This window comes from Cygnus atratus, chromosome 2, assembly GCF_013377495.2.
Source record: "Cygnus atratus isolate AKBS03 ecotype Queensland, Australia chromosome 2, CAtr_DNAZoo_HiC_assembly, whole genome shotgun sequence".
NCBI classification, from domain to species: domain Eukaryota; kingdom Metazoa; phylum Chordata; class Aves; order Anseriformes; family Anatidae; genus Cygnus; species Cygnus atratus.
In genome coordinates this window covers 71,649,185-71,665,775 of record NC_066363.1, presented here as the reverse complement: position 1 = coordinate 71,665,775, position 16,591 = coordinate 71,649,185, and the positions used below count along the sequence as shown (strand labels likewise).

General features: G+C 43.3%; 1 protein-coding gene across 8 annotated transcripts in view; it reads right to left on the bottom strand.

Moving 5' to 3' along the window:
- Window positions 1-2,242: 2,242 nt before the first annotated feature.
- The window catches only part of FBXL7 (F-box and leucine rich repeat protein 7), a 186,963-nt gene continuing 172,614 nt past the window's right edge, over window positions 2,243-16,591 (bottom strand). For all 8 annotated transcript variants that reach the window (XM_035560326.2, XM_035560330.2, XM_035560332.2 and 5 more), the window contains 2 exons: window positions 11,696-12,307; window positions 2,243-5,327 (listed from right to left, as the gene is read on the bottom strand). In XM_035560326.2, coding sequence (XP_035416219.1) covers window positions 4,591-5,327; window positions 11,696-12,307 — 1,349 coding nt within the window. In that variant the 3' untranslated portion in view covers window positions 2,243-4,590. The remainder of the gene's footprint in view (window positions 5,328-11,695; window positions 12,308-16,591) is intronic.

The window sequence follows — 16,591 nt, the reverse complement described above, 5'->3', positions numbered from 1 at the left end:
ATTAAATCCAAAATTACTATTTAGTTTTTGAAAGACTGTTTCAAATTTGAGACATACCAACAGAAAGAGTTTGCCTGCCCTTCTCTGAGCCTTCCCTGGAGAGAGTGTACTGTATTTACATAATGTTCAGGCAATTTTCTTCATGTTTCTGCTCCTGCCCCAAACTTCATTCTTCGGTACTTGACTCACATTTTCTCTTGCCCAAATCTCTCTGTCCAACAAGTCATACAAACCCAGATCTCTTAACCCAGCTCCATTTTCTTTACTGAAAATCATTTAATCTCTTTTCATCTCAGTCCCAGTCCCCTGCCTAGGAAATTTCCTTCATCCCTCTTCTTGCTCCAGTTCTCCAAATCTCATTTTTCAACCCTGCCTTGACTTTCCAGGCAGCTTCCATATAATTCAGGTTGTTTCCTCCTTCACACTGCCAGAGTGATAAACGCCTTGTAGCTTTGCCAAATCTCAGCCTTGCCAGACTACAATCTTGGAAAGATCTAACCATGCCCCTCTCCTGATTATGGAGTTGGATATATTTGAAGACATGCAATGTAGCTAAATTTGGGTGGATTTTAATGGGGAGATTAGTAAGACATGTCCTTGTCCCAGAGCTGACCTCCTGGCAAGGCTCACACTTTCACTCCGAAGGCCGTTGAGGAGATGGAGAGCAATGAACCGTTTCCAATGGAAAGGTCACCAAGAGTTCAACATGAGCAAAATGACATTTCCTCCTAGCTTTATTTACAGAACCAGATGAACCATTTCAACTAACACTTTCAAAGCCCAGCATGGGAAGTTTCAGCCTGAACAGCTAAACTGAGAAAACTACAAAAACCTAAAGGCAGGTTACTTTTCTGGGGAAGGCTGGGGAAGAGAAGCTTGCTATCATAGGATTTTTCCCCTTTTAACTAACACTGGTAGTGATGGGGCAGCCAGCCTGCAGTCCAAATGGTCACTATATTTCTTTTTAATGAGACTTTGGACCTGCTTCAAGCCTAGTGCTAAAATTAGTTTTTTTACTAGCTTTTTAGTTTTCCAGTTCAAAGGCTACAAGTTTTCAGAAACCACAACTGAAAGGCTGCAGCCTGGACCAAGGTTTTGAATCCAAGACAACCAACAGAAGCTGTTTCAGATTTTGTAGAAAGCCAAACATGAGTTGAGCATAATTCAAAAAGACAAAAGTGTTGCACTTCAGATCAATCTCAATCCATTACCACAGGGAAAACATAGTTCCACTTTTATGAAAACCAAGGGAATGAGAAGAATAAATGTCTAGATACATAGCTCTGGCTGTAATCACAGTGTATGGTGATTCTGATGTGCCTTTTCTAAGAGATCTCTTTCTACACGACACAAGTTATTCCAGAGTCATACACAACATGCCAGCTTGACTGATGTGATTCATGGTTGCTTGCTTTGATGAGATCACTACATGCTATGGCAGAGCAGAAGAAGCCTCAGTGCCTGAGCCTGAATTTTGTGGTTCAAGAATCAGCAATGTTTTTGCTTCGGAAATTTAGTCTTTGCCAACCCCAAACTGGAACGAAAACACATCACTCACGTGTTGCAACCTTTCCAGCAAACTCAGCTCCACGTGCATTATTTCAGTTTCTTTTCTGTTCGTGTCATTTTGCAAGTAGACATTGAAAAAGGTTAAAAGTCAAAACAGGGAAGCCATATCCTTAAGTTAAATTCAAATTTTCTTGAAATAAGTAGCAGTCTCAGAGTAGCAAATCAGACTATGTAAAACTATATACTTAGAAATGTCTGGCTTAAAAAAAACCAACCTTTATTCATTCTCCACTAGTGCCCCCCCAGAGTGGGTTTTTTAGAACATTCACAGGAAACATTGCACTAAGTGCTCTACCCTTGCAGTCATTCCATTTTAATTTTCACATCAAGTATGTTAACTTGCTTTTAAAACAGTGCAGAGGTCCTCCTGAACTTTTTATATGTGTGCTTTTTATATGCTGTTTTTTCTTTTACTTACACTTCCAGTTACTGATTATGTTTCAGGGTCAAGAAGAATCACATGAGGAAAATCAAATTTTAAAGAGACAGATAGGCAAGGTCATAATCTATAAAATTTCTTTTTTTTTTTTTAAATAGTCATCCACTTACTTGATGTGATGATGCGCTCGTTCACCTGCCTGGTTTCAATAAAACAAAGTTTTACAAGTAGTTAATCTTTTCATTTTCACAAGAAGTTAATCAAACAGTGCAAATGATGATGCATGCTCATCAGTTACCAATATATTGCTTTATTTCTTGGTAGCAAATTAAGGCTTTATAGTGAGATTTGTACAGTACAGGCCAATTTAAACATTAGAAACCTTTAAAACCATGTAGCACTATTCACTCAATTTAGCTTAGCCAGAAAAGTAGCTTTTTTTTTTTAATTATTATTAAAAAGTTAAATGTTACTAATGAGGCCATATATTTCATGAGTGCAAATGGCTCAGAATCCCACCATCCTCAGGAATGGGCTTAACATTACAATTTTTGGGGCCATTTTCAGATAAAGGATAAACAGAGAGTATAGCTGGCTCGGATAAATATACTGTAATACTTGCTGGAGAAGAATCTCTAATTTTAAAAATACAGAAAGGAAAACTAAAGTGATGTTAACTGCTCAAAGGATGATATCACCCCTTACTAGCCACTGGCCAGCAATAGTAGCAATGACAAATTCATTTTCCTTGGCCCTCCTTGCTTTAGGACAACCTTATTTATAATTCAGAGGTGATGACATCCCATAAGTTAAGAAGCTCAAAACTGGAGGAACATAGATACATTACAGGACTCTTTGCACAAGAACGACAAGTTCCCTCTGCAGGGACATGTCCAAAGCACTGCTTTTTTGTAATCTGAGAGAGCACTGCTACAAGTATTTCCTCAGCAATTATGTATTTTTCACGAGCATATGGATTTTCACTTCATATCAATGATTTTATTAGTGTTGTCTGGAGATGATGGAACTACTGCTTATGAAAACCAGACACGGTGCTTCCCTTCTTATGTTCTCTACCAAGACATTTATAACATTTGAGCTGAACGTATGAATTCACCTGTCAGTCACGCACAGGGGGCCTGCCTGAAAATATCATCACCCCTAACATGTCTGGCTTTCAGATCTGAGCATTACATGTGAAAATGCAGAGAAACGGCTGCCAGAAAATTCTGCAGAAAGTAACCATGAAATGACCGCATGCTCTGGGGAAGGAAGCAGCAGATGGGGGAAGCTCCCAGCCACGCGTGCTCTTGCATGAGCGAGAGCAACCATGAGAGTACAATGTGCTTCCAGTGTCACAGGGCAAAGCTGGCACCCTGATGCCTTGTTGAACAGCAGCCATTTCTCCAGCTTATGGGAAAACGCACAGACAAGGATTCACAAAATCTAAATCTATGATATGAATAAAATTCTAAGCCCCTCTCTCCCCCAGGGTGTTATCTAATGTCAGGCTAACACCCTTGAAGTCTCAAGATCAGCTGTCTATCTGTTAAACTGGAAGGCCACAGAAAAGGGTCAGGTTTCCACGTGTACTAAGGCACATATTGAACACACCTCAATGCACGTGCCTGGTTTGCTCAGGGAACATCAGCTGCAGTGGTGCCGTGGCTGCTGAAGAGGTACCACGAAGGAATGAAGGCAGACTTTCTGGTGGCAGCAGTACAGTGCAGCAACTGGGACTGCCTTGTGCAAAGCTCTCCACAGCACCTCAAGGTCCCTGGTGTACTACAGCGCTAGCTCAGCCTGCTGCAGAATTACAGTGGCCTCTCAGGTGGATTTGCTGGCTTTTCCCTTTGCCAGGCCATCAATCTCTCTATTTTCCTTCACTAAGGTGAAAAAGTCACTGCTTATCAGACCCTGGAGCCCCTGTCTGCTACCAGAGGGTGGTACTACACACACAGGAGAGGCAGATCTAGAGTTGAAGGCAAGTAGTGATGATGCATGAGTGACCTGGAAGTGAGCTTCCCAGGAGAAACCATGCCTGGGCACAATCTCCAGGTTCACTCCGCAGAGTGCTTGGCAGTGACCAGCAGGTCTTATTCTGCCTCTGTGAAGTGTATTTAAGAACATCACCCAGTATTTCCTGAAGGATTACAATGATTGGCTACCAAGGAGAAACTACTTGGAGATAAGGGGATGCTTTATCAGCCATGTTGGAAGAAGTTGGGGAACACAGACACATATTGCATAGTCAGCTTCAAGAGCACAGCTGGAATTCAGATGTATTTGACACAGCTTGGTAGCCTTTCCAAAGGAGGATTACGTGCTATTTCCTTTGGAGGTAGCTACTTTAGCCTGGGACAAGATCGCGGCTGTTACAGAAATGGCACCCCAATAGGGATGCTGAGCACTCACTGCTTTTGCATTAAGGCAGCCTCGCGACGGAGACCCACCGCACCTTAAAAAGTGATCATACAAAAAGCAAACAAAATAGTCCTCTAGAAACGCCCCCCACCAACAACATACAAAAAAAGCTGACTCCCGTGAGCTATAGAAAAAACAGCATTACTGAATAAGGGAGCATGTGTTTATACATCAGTGTTTTTAATACTGCATTGCAACAACGGGTGTGTGCTATCCTTTCAGAAGAAGGCGGGGTTGGTGTGCTCTATAATACAGCGCTTGCAATGTCGTTTTACAAATCGCAGAGCATCCACAGAAACATCGCAGTCCTGCACATTCAACATCTGCAGGTCAAAACAGTTGGCAGCTACAATCTGCAGGCCTTGCCCAGTGATGCTCTCACATGACTTCAGGCTCAGGCGCTTCAGGTTGAAGCAGTTGAGGGCTAGAAACTCCAGGCCGGTGTCTGAGACCAGAGGGCACTTGCCAATATCTAGCGATTTGAGTTTTGTGCAATTTTTGGCGAGGTACTCCACACCGTGGTCCGTGATGCCCTCGCAGCCCCGCGCGTTGAGGTAGCGCAGCTTGCTGCAGTATTTGGCTATGTAACGGATGCCCACGTCGGTGATCCGGCCGCAGTGAGCGATGCTAAGGTATCGCAGGCGTGACTCCAGCTTGGCAATCTCCCGCATGCCGAAGTCACTGACGAAGCGGCAGTCGCTCACACTCAGTTCCTTAATGGATGTGCAGTAAATCATCAGGTAGCGGAGACCCTCGTCGGTGATGCGGACACAGCGGCGCAGGTACAGGTGGGTCAGCTGAGTGCAGTGCGCAGCGATGGTGTGCAGGCCTTCGTCCTCCAGGACAAAGCAGTCTGTCATGTCCAAGTAGCGGATGGAGATCTGCTTCCCATGCAAGGGAGACAGCTTGATGGAGGCTTCGCGAGTCAAACTGATGCATGTTACCTTGGAGCAGCCTAAGTGGAAAAACACAGTCAATTTAAGCAAGCAGTAAAAACAACTCAGACGGCAAGACCAAAAAGGTGGCCATGACATTATGTGCTGAAGATAGCTTCGCATTGCAAGAGTAGATACGTCCTGACTGACTAGTCTGGGTTTGCTGTGATGTGCACCAGGGGAAATAATAAACTCCATGGGAGTGAGTTTGCTTGGGGATTTTGAGCACCAGCAAAGCCACAGACCAATTTTGTCCACATCCCAAATATAAAATAATGGCCCTAGGTTTACCTAGGGACACTCTACGGTCTATTACTGCAATAGAAACTTGGTGACAATTTGAGAAAACGGTATTACATGACAACCATGCAGCTTTTTGATCCGAGGCAGTCTCATTCCTGACTGGCTGAGTTTGTAAACCAACATCAGAGGCTCTTTCACCATCAAACCCCATTATAAAAGAGAAGGAAAACCCCACCCACCCTCCAAAAAGCATTTGGGGAGCAGATGTGAATCCAGCCCCAAGCCTGCAATGTGGGAATGATGCAAAACCATGGCAAGACGATGCGTTTGCAGAAGGGTGGAGATTTGGGTAACCTAAGGAGAATGGGGAGAATCAGCAGGAGCCTACAGACTTGTAAGGGCATGGGAGGACAAGGACAGACACAGAAAAGGACTATTTCAAGTGAGAAAGTCTGGCCGTGAATGGCTGTAACTAGACCAGTGGAGAAACACCAGACCTTGCAAGGAAAGAGAAAAAGCTAGATTAAAGGGAAAACCACAGTCACAGACTTCCTCCATTTTTGATCTCCACTCTGTGCATGGTGGTGAATGAAAGCTTTTTTGGCAAGTGCTGTTTCTGCTCCATTGCAAACTGTAGTCTCAGGGCTCCTGAAGGGAAATTCTTATCTGTGTCCGGTTCGGCTGGGTACATTGCATTAGCATGGCTAGAAACAGCTGCGAGGATGAAGGAGGGAAGGTTGACCTCCTAGTGATCAAGGCCCAACAGTTTCAGCCATAAATGTCTACCCAGGCAAATTCTGCAGCTTACACCTAAGGAGGTGCCCTCAGGTCAGCACAGAAGGAACTTTTCCGTATTGCTAAAACACTGGCCCCGACAGCAATGAACCGAGCCATGAAAAGCCAGAAAGGTTAGGATGACAACCTTAGACCTCCATGGATCATAAACGCTGCACAAATCCTGTAGTCTGGAAAAAAAGAGCATGCCAATCTTTGTATAAAGTCCACCTCAGAAACTTGGATGACCCAAACCCATACCACTTGATGCAACAGGCTCTTATTCAGAGGCTTACTGGAATGTTTGAATATGCTTCAGAAAAAAAGGAAAAAGGAAAATCCTTCAGATAATCCAGAAGGCCCACACAAATGCCCTAAGAAGCATGAGATATGGACAGCTTACAACCTACGATTAGATTTCTACATTCACCACTTGAGTTTGCAGCTGGAGTTTTAATTTAGACTTCAAATTTATTTGAACAGATGTAAGTTTACCTTAGGCCTCACAAAATGAAACTGGTGAATTGTCCACAGGTCATGCAGAAGCTCTGGGACCTTGAGGCAAAGCACTTTGTTCATAGAACGTCTTCTTAAAACTGAATGCAGCTAATTCCTCTCCAGACTGGGCTGTAGATCCATCTATGCTCTGGTGCAATTTTTGGAAATACGTTTGCCTTCAAATAAATACTATATACTCTCAAAAATACAAAGTGTTTTTACTAAAGGGAAGCAGTACAATTCAGTATTAATGGTTTAAAATTTCACCCCTAATACGCTCTTTGGAGTAGGTGATGCAAAATGCACAACCCGAGTCCCCATCCTTGAGTTGGGTTTTCACAGAAAAAACTGGCACCTAGGCATAAATCTGTTGGATCTGATATAGCTGTCGTTATTGTGCTAGCACAGAGAGGTTGTTGGACTAAGGAATCAGTCCGGATATTTCACATGCTGACCAGGATTCAGTTTTACAATGTGGTTAAGTGAGAATGAAGGGTTGATGAGGCAGAGGAGAATATTCTGCCTGCTGTGGATCCAAGAAAGGGGAGCACTGTAATGACGGCAATTAAAAAGTGAATAGGTCAGAAGTCTCTTAGCAGGGTTGGAGTCATTGCACAGAAGAGTGTGATCACTGTTTTGACAAGCTCAGCATTGTCTTGTCTAGTTACTTTGGCCACAATGTAAAATATTTCAGGGGGAGGGTATTCAAAATGGTTCCACCGGAGAAAGAGTCCATGTCGATATACAACTGGCTGATTTTTAGCCAAAATGACAGGTTTCTGGGTCTGTAACAATTCTTCTGTCCTAAATAATAAAAAAATGTAAAAACAAAGCTCTTGTAGCAGGATTTTCCATAAAGGAAGTATAACTGATTTTTAAATAGGAGACGAAACTTCCAAACAGATTAAAAAATTGTTGGCAGGCATGTTAGATAATAACTTGCAGTCAAGCTCAACCAGCTTCTAGAGATATCTCCGACTTGCCCACAAAGTGGATGCTGAGAGTGACAGAACTTGCATTGTGGAGAGCTCTGAAAATTAATACGAACGTCTGGTTCTGACATTAAAGATTTTGGTACGTTATTGCTGCCAAGTAACCATCCAAGAAGGAGAGGGATTCAACTAGATGTACAAATGTGAATTGGGTTTTAACCAACTAGCTGCAAGGACGGCGTTATACCCCAGCACAAGTACCTAATTTTTCTTGCTCAGTGTGAAACCAGACCATCAAACCACCTCAGTGCTGAGATTTACTTGAACATTAAGATGAAAGCCTAGTCCTAATTACTCCCTGGACTTGATTACAGAAGCAATCTTTTCACATGAGATCTCATTTTCGCCTCAAATTTATGCAAGGTCCTAGAGTGCAACCCCATTTCAAACAAGTCCAGGGAGAATCTGTCTGTACAGCAGTCAAAATTGCTGTTTGAAACCTTGTTGGAATTCTTTTCATAAGACACTCAGGTATGAAAACAAGTGTTGTTTTTCTTTCTTTTTCAAGTGTTTTTTTTTCCCTTTTTTTTTTTTTCCTTTTTTTTTTTCCCCTCCCCGGTCTCTTTTCTGGCCTTCCCTGTCCTACCTTCTATTTAACACTCAGTACCCAAGGGGCAGTAGAAGAGCAGCGCTGGCACAGTCTAGTAAGTAAGTAAGTGCTTTCAGCAATTGCCTTCATACCACAGTGCAGACTGGTGAAATCTGGGGCCCTGACCTTTGAAGACGACGACTTACAACCACAGATGCATGGATTGTTTTTCCCAATTTGTTTGTAAGCTCAGGGATCACCTCTTTGAGAAAATGGAGAGTAGAGAAAGAATGAGAGCAAGCAAATTCACTTTATAGGAAACATCCCCAGAGATGGACAAGGTGAGGCTTTAAGAAGCACTTTAAATCTGCCCAACAGCATCACTATATGCTCAGGCAAGGCTTTCTCTTGCTTTGGTCCTTGATGTTCACTAAACCAATTACACTTTTTTTAATTCCTCAAATCTGTTTCCCCTCTTCACAGAATATCTGCTGGACCTGGCTTTTCCAGGTGCTGTAAGATGCCTTTTCCCTGTCAATTCTGCAATTTGTTATTGAGCAGAGGTGCCTTTTTGGTGAGACTCCAAGAGGAGTTCCTCACTAAAGATCAATGCGCTGACAGAGGGGGTGTTCTGCCCTTCCAGCAAGGAAGAAAAAAATGGGGCATAATTGAAAGGATTAAACTAGTTCCTGTGGATAACACAGTTTTTTTTTTTTCAAAATGGAGAGGTCGGCATTATACACAGAGCAGTCTCCATAGGAGCCAAATCTTGTGAAGGTAATGAAATCATTGGCACACGTACTATGAAGACAGATCAGACTCACCCTTCATCTGAGTACACTGCTGTGGTGTATTCACCACTGTGGGCTTTGCCACAACTGAGGTCACTCCTAACCCTATCAGACAGTGTTCAGTTTGATTAGAAGGGTTCATTTCCCCTCCCTCCGCCACCAAGTACAGCATTGTGTGTGAAGCACATGAAGAATAAATTTACTCTTGGATCATCACTACATATCCTGACAAAGTGCACAACAACCCTTAAAAATGTCAACCCCCTGCCATAGGCAAGGACACCTCCCACCAGACCAGGCTGCCCAAAGCCCCGTCCAGCCTGGCCTTGAACACTTCCAGGGATGGGATATCCATAGTTTCCTTGGACAACATGTTCCAGAAGAAGTAAAAAAAACATCTTTATATATTTTATTTCAGCCAGACAGGAGTGGAAAATGGAATCCTGCTTCCAAAACATTCTCAAAAATTACCCGCACCCTGAACGAAAAATGCAGGCTCAAAACAAGACCCCAGAGATTCACTCTCCTCAATTCACATGCAGGCACACGCTGCAAAAGCTGTGTCTGACCCCAAGCACCCTGACCTCTGAGACTGTTCAAAACCAGGATTTCTCTCCCGTTTGTTCCAAAAAGGAAGGAGCTTGTTCAAGAAAAACGTGAGATTAAAATTACTTTCCTCTCCCACTCTGAGACAAAATTTGAGGAAGACAGGTATTTTACACCACCCACATCTTCCCATCCTTGTCCCCTCCCCACACTTTGGGCCAAACCAACTATCCCTTAGGGACAGTCACCATCTTCGAGGTCTGAAAGTAACAGGCTTAGGGGAACCACACAGACAAACCTCCAAACAGAGCATATTTTGAGACTTGGTCTCATACTTTCTTTTCCCCTGTTTTTGCAAAAATAACTTTGCATATGTATCAGTAGAAGCTGTGGACCTAAACAGTCTCAGCCACTCCCATGGAAAGGCTTTGAGCCCACTCTGTGTCAGCTAACAGACTGGTCTGCTGAAGCAGTTCACCCTCAGCTCAGCAATTCTATGTTTCCTGCATCTCCAGGCCCAGAATATTTTGAGCTAGTCAACTCTCCATACGACCCTAGAAGATGAAAGTAAGAAAAGCATAAATGTGCACAGGATACAGCCAACCTTCCAAGTGATATGTAGCTCCAGGTCTAAATCATAGAGGCATTTACTCCTGATATTGGACACACTTCAACCTGAATATGTTGTAGCAACCCGCAGCTGATGTCTGTATGTACTGACAATAACTAATTCAAATGCAAGGTCACTGTGAATAGATTCCCTGGGACAGAATTCCTAATCACCTGTCAACTGCGGACAGCGGTCACAAAAAAGTGAGTAATTCTGATTTGATGCTGTTTGTTTTATTGCTATCCATGACATTCTACCATCCTAGGAAACACTAGGTGAAAGAGTTGGACTAATCAGTTAATAAAAAAGAAAGAAATAAAGAAGAAAAAAACCCAACAACCCATAAGTAAATCAGTGTGCACCAGCTGGGCAGTCTTGGAAAAATCAGCTTATCTGGGCACAAATGACTCAACAGCATTGCTTCCTATCCCTGCTTTGCCCTGTTTTGTTGTGTAGCCATCAATACCTCTGCAATGGCAAATCTGGTCTAGCTGATTATGATAAACAGACTATTATTAGACTGATAACAAGGTGATATCACAAAATAAGTATTGAACATTAAATTTACTCTGGTGCTCTGCTTGGGTGCATCCTTTAAACTAAATATCTGTGTATTCACAGAGAGGAAAATGCATGTGGCTGACCTTGGGAAACAAACAAACAAACAAACAAAAAAAAACATCTATCCACAGACACATATGGGAAAAATTGTCTAAAACATTTCAGCTGATCTAAACAGCTGCAGTGATATATTGAAACTGTGGTGAAAGAAAAAGGAGAAAGTCACTAAGCAAGTGTATACACTTAAAAAAAAAAAGTCACAGCTAGCTACATCTGGTTAAAATAGGAATGGAAGCAAGAGGATCCTGAAGTTTAGCTAGCGATGACATTTGATATTTTTACCTAGACAAAAGCCTAGGACTGATTCTGAGCTCCTGCTCAAGTCACTCACCAGATTACAGATATACACATCATATATATAGATGATATACATATGTAGAGATGATATCGTCTACATACAAATTATATATATATATACACAAAAGATTTTAAAACTTTTGCTCTTGCTCCAATAGCTAGCCTTTACCATGCCACATACTACAGACTGCAACATGGACCCCTGTAAGGCTGCTTTATGCAAACACCTATAAGGAGTACTCCTGCTGTTTGAAGGGATCCTCTCTGTCAGCTGGTCTCCATCAGAGGGGGCCAGTCCGCTCAACTGGTGCTGCTGGCATCTGGGGCATGGGGACTGACACGGTGCCTGGCACACCAGCACGGTGGTAGGAGATGAGCGCTCCTACCTTGAAAAACAGCACAGAAAGGGAAAGAGTGCAGTGTCAGGGAGCAAGGGTTTGACTAGTAGGAGGCGTTTTGATGTCTGTGTTTAAATATTTCCTGTTACCTGACACATCCAGGTGTTCCAGGTTCGGACACAGTGACACAACATCGAAGACCGCCTCATTGGAGATGTTGTAACAGCCGGACACCTCCAGCCTCCTCAGTTCTGGGCAGCACTGGGCAATGGTGTAGAGTCCTCTGTCTGTGAGCCGCCTGCAGCCACTAACAATTACCGTCTCCAACATGAGACATACGTTGGGTGTATCCTGACAAAGCCTCCGGGTCAGCACTTTAAGAGCCCTGTCTACGTTGATCGTCTCGCCGGTCAAGCGTATAGTCCTCCAGAGCCGTGGGTCCCAGGCAAGATTATACCAGCGGCGGCACACGCGGGCACAGCGGCACAGCTGGTTGGTGGGCAGGAAGGAGAAGATCTGGATCATGGAGTGATCGGGCAGTCGGTCTATGTTGGCCTGTTCCTTCTGGTGCTTGGACGCCAACCGGATGAGGGGATGAGTGAGGCGGGTGGGAGGCGGCGAGTGGACCATGGCAACAGTCTCCCCAGTGACTGAGGATGACGAAGTAGACGAGCCTCGGCCATTCTGGAAACCCTGGGTATTCGGTGGAAATATCAATGCTGGACTAGGCGTGCTGAGTGTCCGCATGCTCAGGTCGGAGTCTGGAAGACAAAACGGAGGGATCAGTAAGCGGCCGGTGGCTGCAGGGCCTATCCCGCTAGCCTGTCTGCTCATGGAGTGAGATGGGCTGTGGGGTTTTGACAGGGGGGTGAAGCAGTCATTTTTAGCAGGTAGAGTGGGAACACACGCTCCCAGAGCTACCTCCGAGCATGCTCTGAAAACACCATCCCATCCATCCTGGTGCTGCCACACAGCAGTGACAAGCTGCACTAGCAAAGGGCAGGCTATGGGTCTGAGCCCTGCAGCGAAGAGGAGACGGCAGCACAATGCCAGGGATTTTACATCTTTACACCCTTACTAAACAACACAGGAAACGAGGACAGTTGAATCAGAGGCTTGTTCGGTGGGGAGTATAACCCCCGCCTCAGCATATAACCTCAGCAGCACCTGGGAGCTGCTCAGGGAAGAACACCGCGGTCCTTTGCCTCTCCGCTCTTCCAGGCATTCAGCGAGAAGCCAGAGAAAAGGGCAGAAGGCGAATGCTGCTTTGCTCAGCACACCTGGGCAGATGGGAAAAACACAACCCCTTGCACACATCCTCATTGTGTTGTTAAAGAAGTTCATTTCTCCTGCATGCAAACGGGGACTCAGCAGTTCAACCGAGAGAGAGCCTGGCAACTGGCTCTTGAGGGGTTTGGCTGTGCTGCTTCTTGCAAGGGCACAAAGGCCCAATGGGATAAAGGAACTCCAGTCGGATTTTAAAAAGCAAGCCCAGAAAAGTAAGCGGCAAGGAAACAGCACGCCTGGAAGTTTGTTACAGAGCCGCTGTGCAATATTTACACCATCTTTTTCCTAGTGCTACTGCTAGGTTGAAAGCCATCAATCCAAAAAACACACAAAACTATTTGCTATTTCTTTACCATCTTGCAGGCACAAAAACAAAGGGCATCTGCTGCTAAGAAAGGTTGCTTTTGATGAAAGTTTATTTCAACAGTTTTTCCTTTCTGCTGACATCGCTGCTTAAGAGTCATTTCCAATCCTGCTCCCAGCTCTTCGGCTATGCAGTGCGACAGCAAGTCACAGACCGGAGAGAACTAGGAGGCATTTCTGACTGTCAAACAAGTGCCATGGGTGATACGTTTAGAGACCCTAGGACATTTCAGCAGTATGCTACACAAAATGCAACCACCATGTGAAAGATGGATGCTGGCACAGTTCGCTCATTCCCTCTCTGACCTCTCCATACCAATCTCGACAGAAAAGCTTTATGAAGAAAATCACTGTCCAGATGAACACAGGGACCAAAATGCAGCACCCAGCAGAATAACAAGTACCAGGAATGGAGTAAGAACAGAGGTTTCACAGCATCAAGATTTCCTCCATGCAGCAAATTTTGCTATCACTTCAGTGTTCAGACATTTCAGGGAAGCATGCAAAGCCATCTCCTTCAGTAATGCCAGCTCTACAGCTTTTTAACTGTGGCTGTACAGAAATGGGCTAAGCAGGGTGCACCCAGAAATGCATTCAACACACCTATACAAATCTGGGTTTAGGCAGAGTTTTCAAATAAACTAATTTTTAGATGAACTGGATCAATGTATTACACATGAATTTTCCCATTTGGCTTTTACTTAGTCCAGCACAGGCATGGTCTCACCTCACTTAGCTGCAACAGCAGCAAACAAAGGGTTGCATTTTCACAGTGGGTCTGCAAGGGAGAGATGCACAACTCCTTAGGTGGAGAAACCAAGGCACAAAGTCCATCAGTTTGCCCAAGACCACCTAGTTCAGGTGAAGACAGATCAAAATCATCATCTCACTCTGTGAAGAAAAAACCCATACTACACAACTCCTTCCCTCTTCCTTTTCTGTATCTTGTTTCACTTAGACAGAAACTCAGTATTTCAGCTAGTGACAGGAAAAAAGCATTATTTCTTCAAGGCTTTTGAGTCTATTCTATGGCTGTGTGGATCTAACCCAGGGATTTGTAAATTTTTGAGCGAGAACCATATCTTAACACAGAGTGGGTTTTGCAGACACTCTGCTCCCCTTTGAGACCTCCTAATACCCCCCTGGCAGCTACAGCAAATAATTGCACGGAGGAGTGTTATTTGGAGAGCGCCTAGTGTACTTTGGTATTTTAAAAATGAGATTTACAGCTGTAGAGGAAAAAAAAAAACACACCAGCAGCAGCCAGGCTCCTGCAGACAAGTACTAACTCCACAGACCACTTAGGCAACAGTCCCCTAGATTAATTCTTGCAAGGCCTTACCATATGTTTGACCTCCCTCACATCATCACCAGTGACAATGCCTGAAGTTAAACATGTGCATAAGATGTGGCAGATCTGGAGTCTTTACTTTTTGTTCTTTTCTTCAGATTTTAAGACAAAGAAGCTTCTAATATAAAAGAACGTGCATTTTTTTTTTCAAGTGCTGGATGTACTTCCTACTGCTACATAAATTTGGTATTATGAATTCCTCCCCTTTCCTTTTACTTTTTCATTTGCTTTGGGGTTTATTTTATTGTTGTTTTGTTGTTGTTATTGTTGTTTTTTTCTTAAAGCAGTACAAAAAGGAGAAACAAACCAATAAAAATAAAACCCACATGAGAAACACTTGTTTCTACACAGCAAAATAGATAGATAAAAAATCGAAATCAAAAAGTTTCATTTTTTAATGTTTGCTATAAACAATTTCTACTACTGTGAGAATGTGATTACCTCCTGTAAGACAGTCTCCCAGCACAATTTGAAAACATACATTTTTAGTCTGTGATTGTTGAAAACACCAAAAGATCTCTACAGGGTTACATTCTTCCCTATGCTTATACTTAAGTATAAAAAAGCTTTTAATGCTCCATGATGCTCCCCCCTGTCATCAAAGCATCAAGCTAATACGGATAATCTCCATTCCTTTTGGACCAAAAAATGGCATTCCTTCCTCACTCCTTTGCTAACTGTGCATAATCAATACCTTAGACATTCTGGATGCATAATATATTACTAAAATGTGGTTTTTAACTTAGATCTAGAGCTAAAAAAATGTGACCTTCTGTTTTATGGTAACACTCCGTGCTTGCTTCATGCTCTCCTAATTCTCTCATTAGTATAGCTGTTCCAGATGTGCATCCTGTATTTCCTTTACCTCTAATCCAGAAGGTGCTCCACATGAAATTTGCTCCCCCCACCTTCAGGACATGGACTTCCAAAGGGATACACACACATGTGTATGCACGCACCCTCTCCCCCACCCCTTTTTCTTTTTTTTCCCCTGAAATAGCATTGTCATTATGTTCAAACAAGAGAGGTGAGGGAGCATTAGTGGTCTGCTGAATCTGTAACGCAGTATGCTCCTAGGTGGGAATTTTGCCAGTAGCTTAGCTGAACTCCTTACAGAGGTATTCCCACTTACTGCTCATCGTACACCCCTGAGGGGAAAAGAAAAAATAGCAGGTGAGTTCAGGAGGTTTTTGCCAGTAAAAACTTGGAAAGTTTTTTGCTAGCATTGAAAACTTCAGCAAAACACTTGGTCTATTGTACATTTTCCAGGCTTTTCAAGTATTGTTGGGAGGGACTTCCTGCATATCCGAGCTTCTAAGACTTTTATTCAAATTTTGTTCTTCACCATTTGCTGAGTGCCAGCTAACAGACAGAGCCGGGCCGAGACAGGGCAACCCACTGACCGCATGCCATCAATAAACACCATCCTGCAACTGCAAACGAAGTTACTGATTGCAGTTCTCAGTACAATCGTTCCAGACACATACTGTATACAAGCACATCTTTTCCTGAAAACAGCAACTGTTTAAAAGCCCAAAATTCAGCTTTACATTTTCGTGATCTTCAAAAGTGAAAAAAAAAATGTACAGAGCAGTCCTGTGCTTCCCTCTCTACAACCTCTTCTACCCCTCTTCCTCTCTGATTACCAATGCATTTCTGCAAGATGCTTTTTATTATGGTTTTGTTCAGGCTCTGAAAACTGTTTGTTGATGTAAGAGAAAATTTCTTAACAATCTTTAAAGAAATCTCAAAAGATGCATGCCAAAAACAGAAATATAAAAGCTGACACAGAGGGAGAAAATGCACTGGAGGGAGTTTTCTTATTCCATTAGGAATCTGGTTTATTTCAAAGTTGTTTTTTTGTTTTTGTTTTTTTTTCCAGTTTGGTTTCCCAATGCGTACGTACATCTGGGGAAAAGGAGCCTTACCTATATACCACTCAAACCAAGACCAGGTCTTTGTGCATTCTGGCCTTGACAGCAATACACAGTCTCTGATTCCAGAACCAGAGAAAGAAAACAATGTCATGCTTTTGTTAGACCAG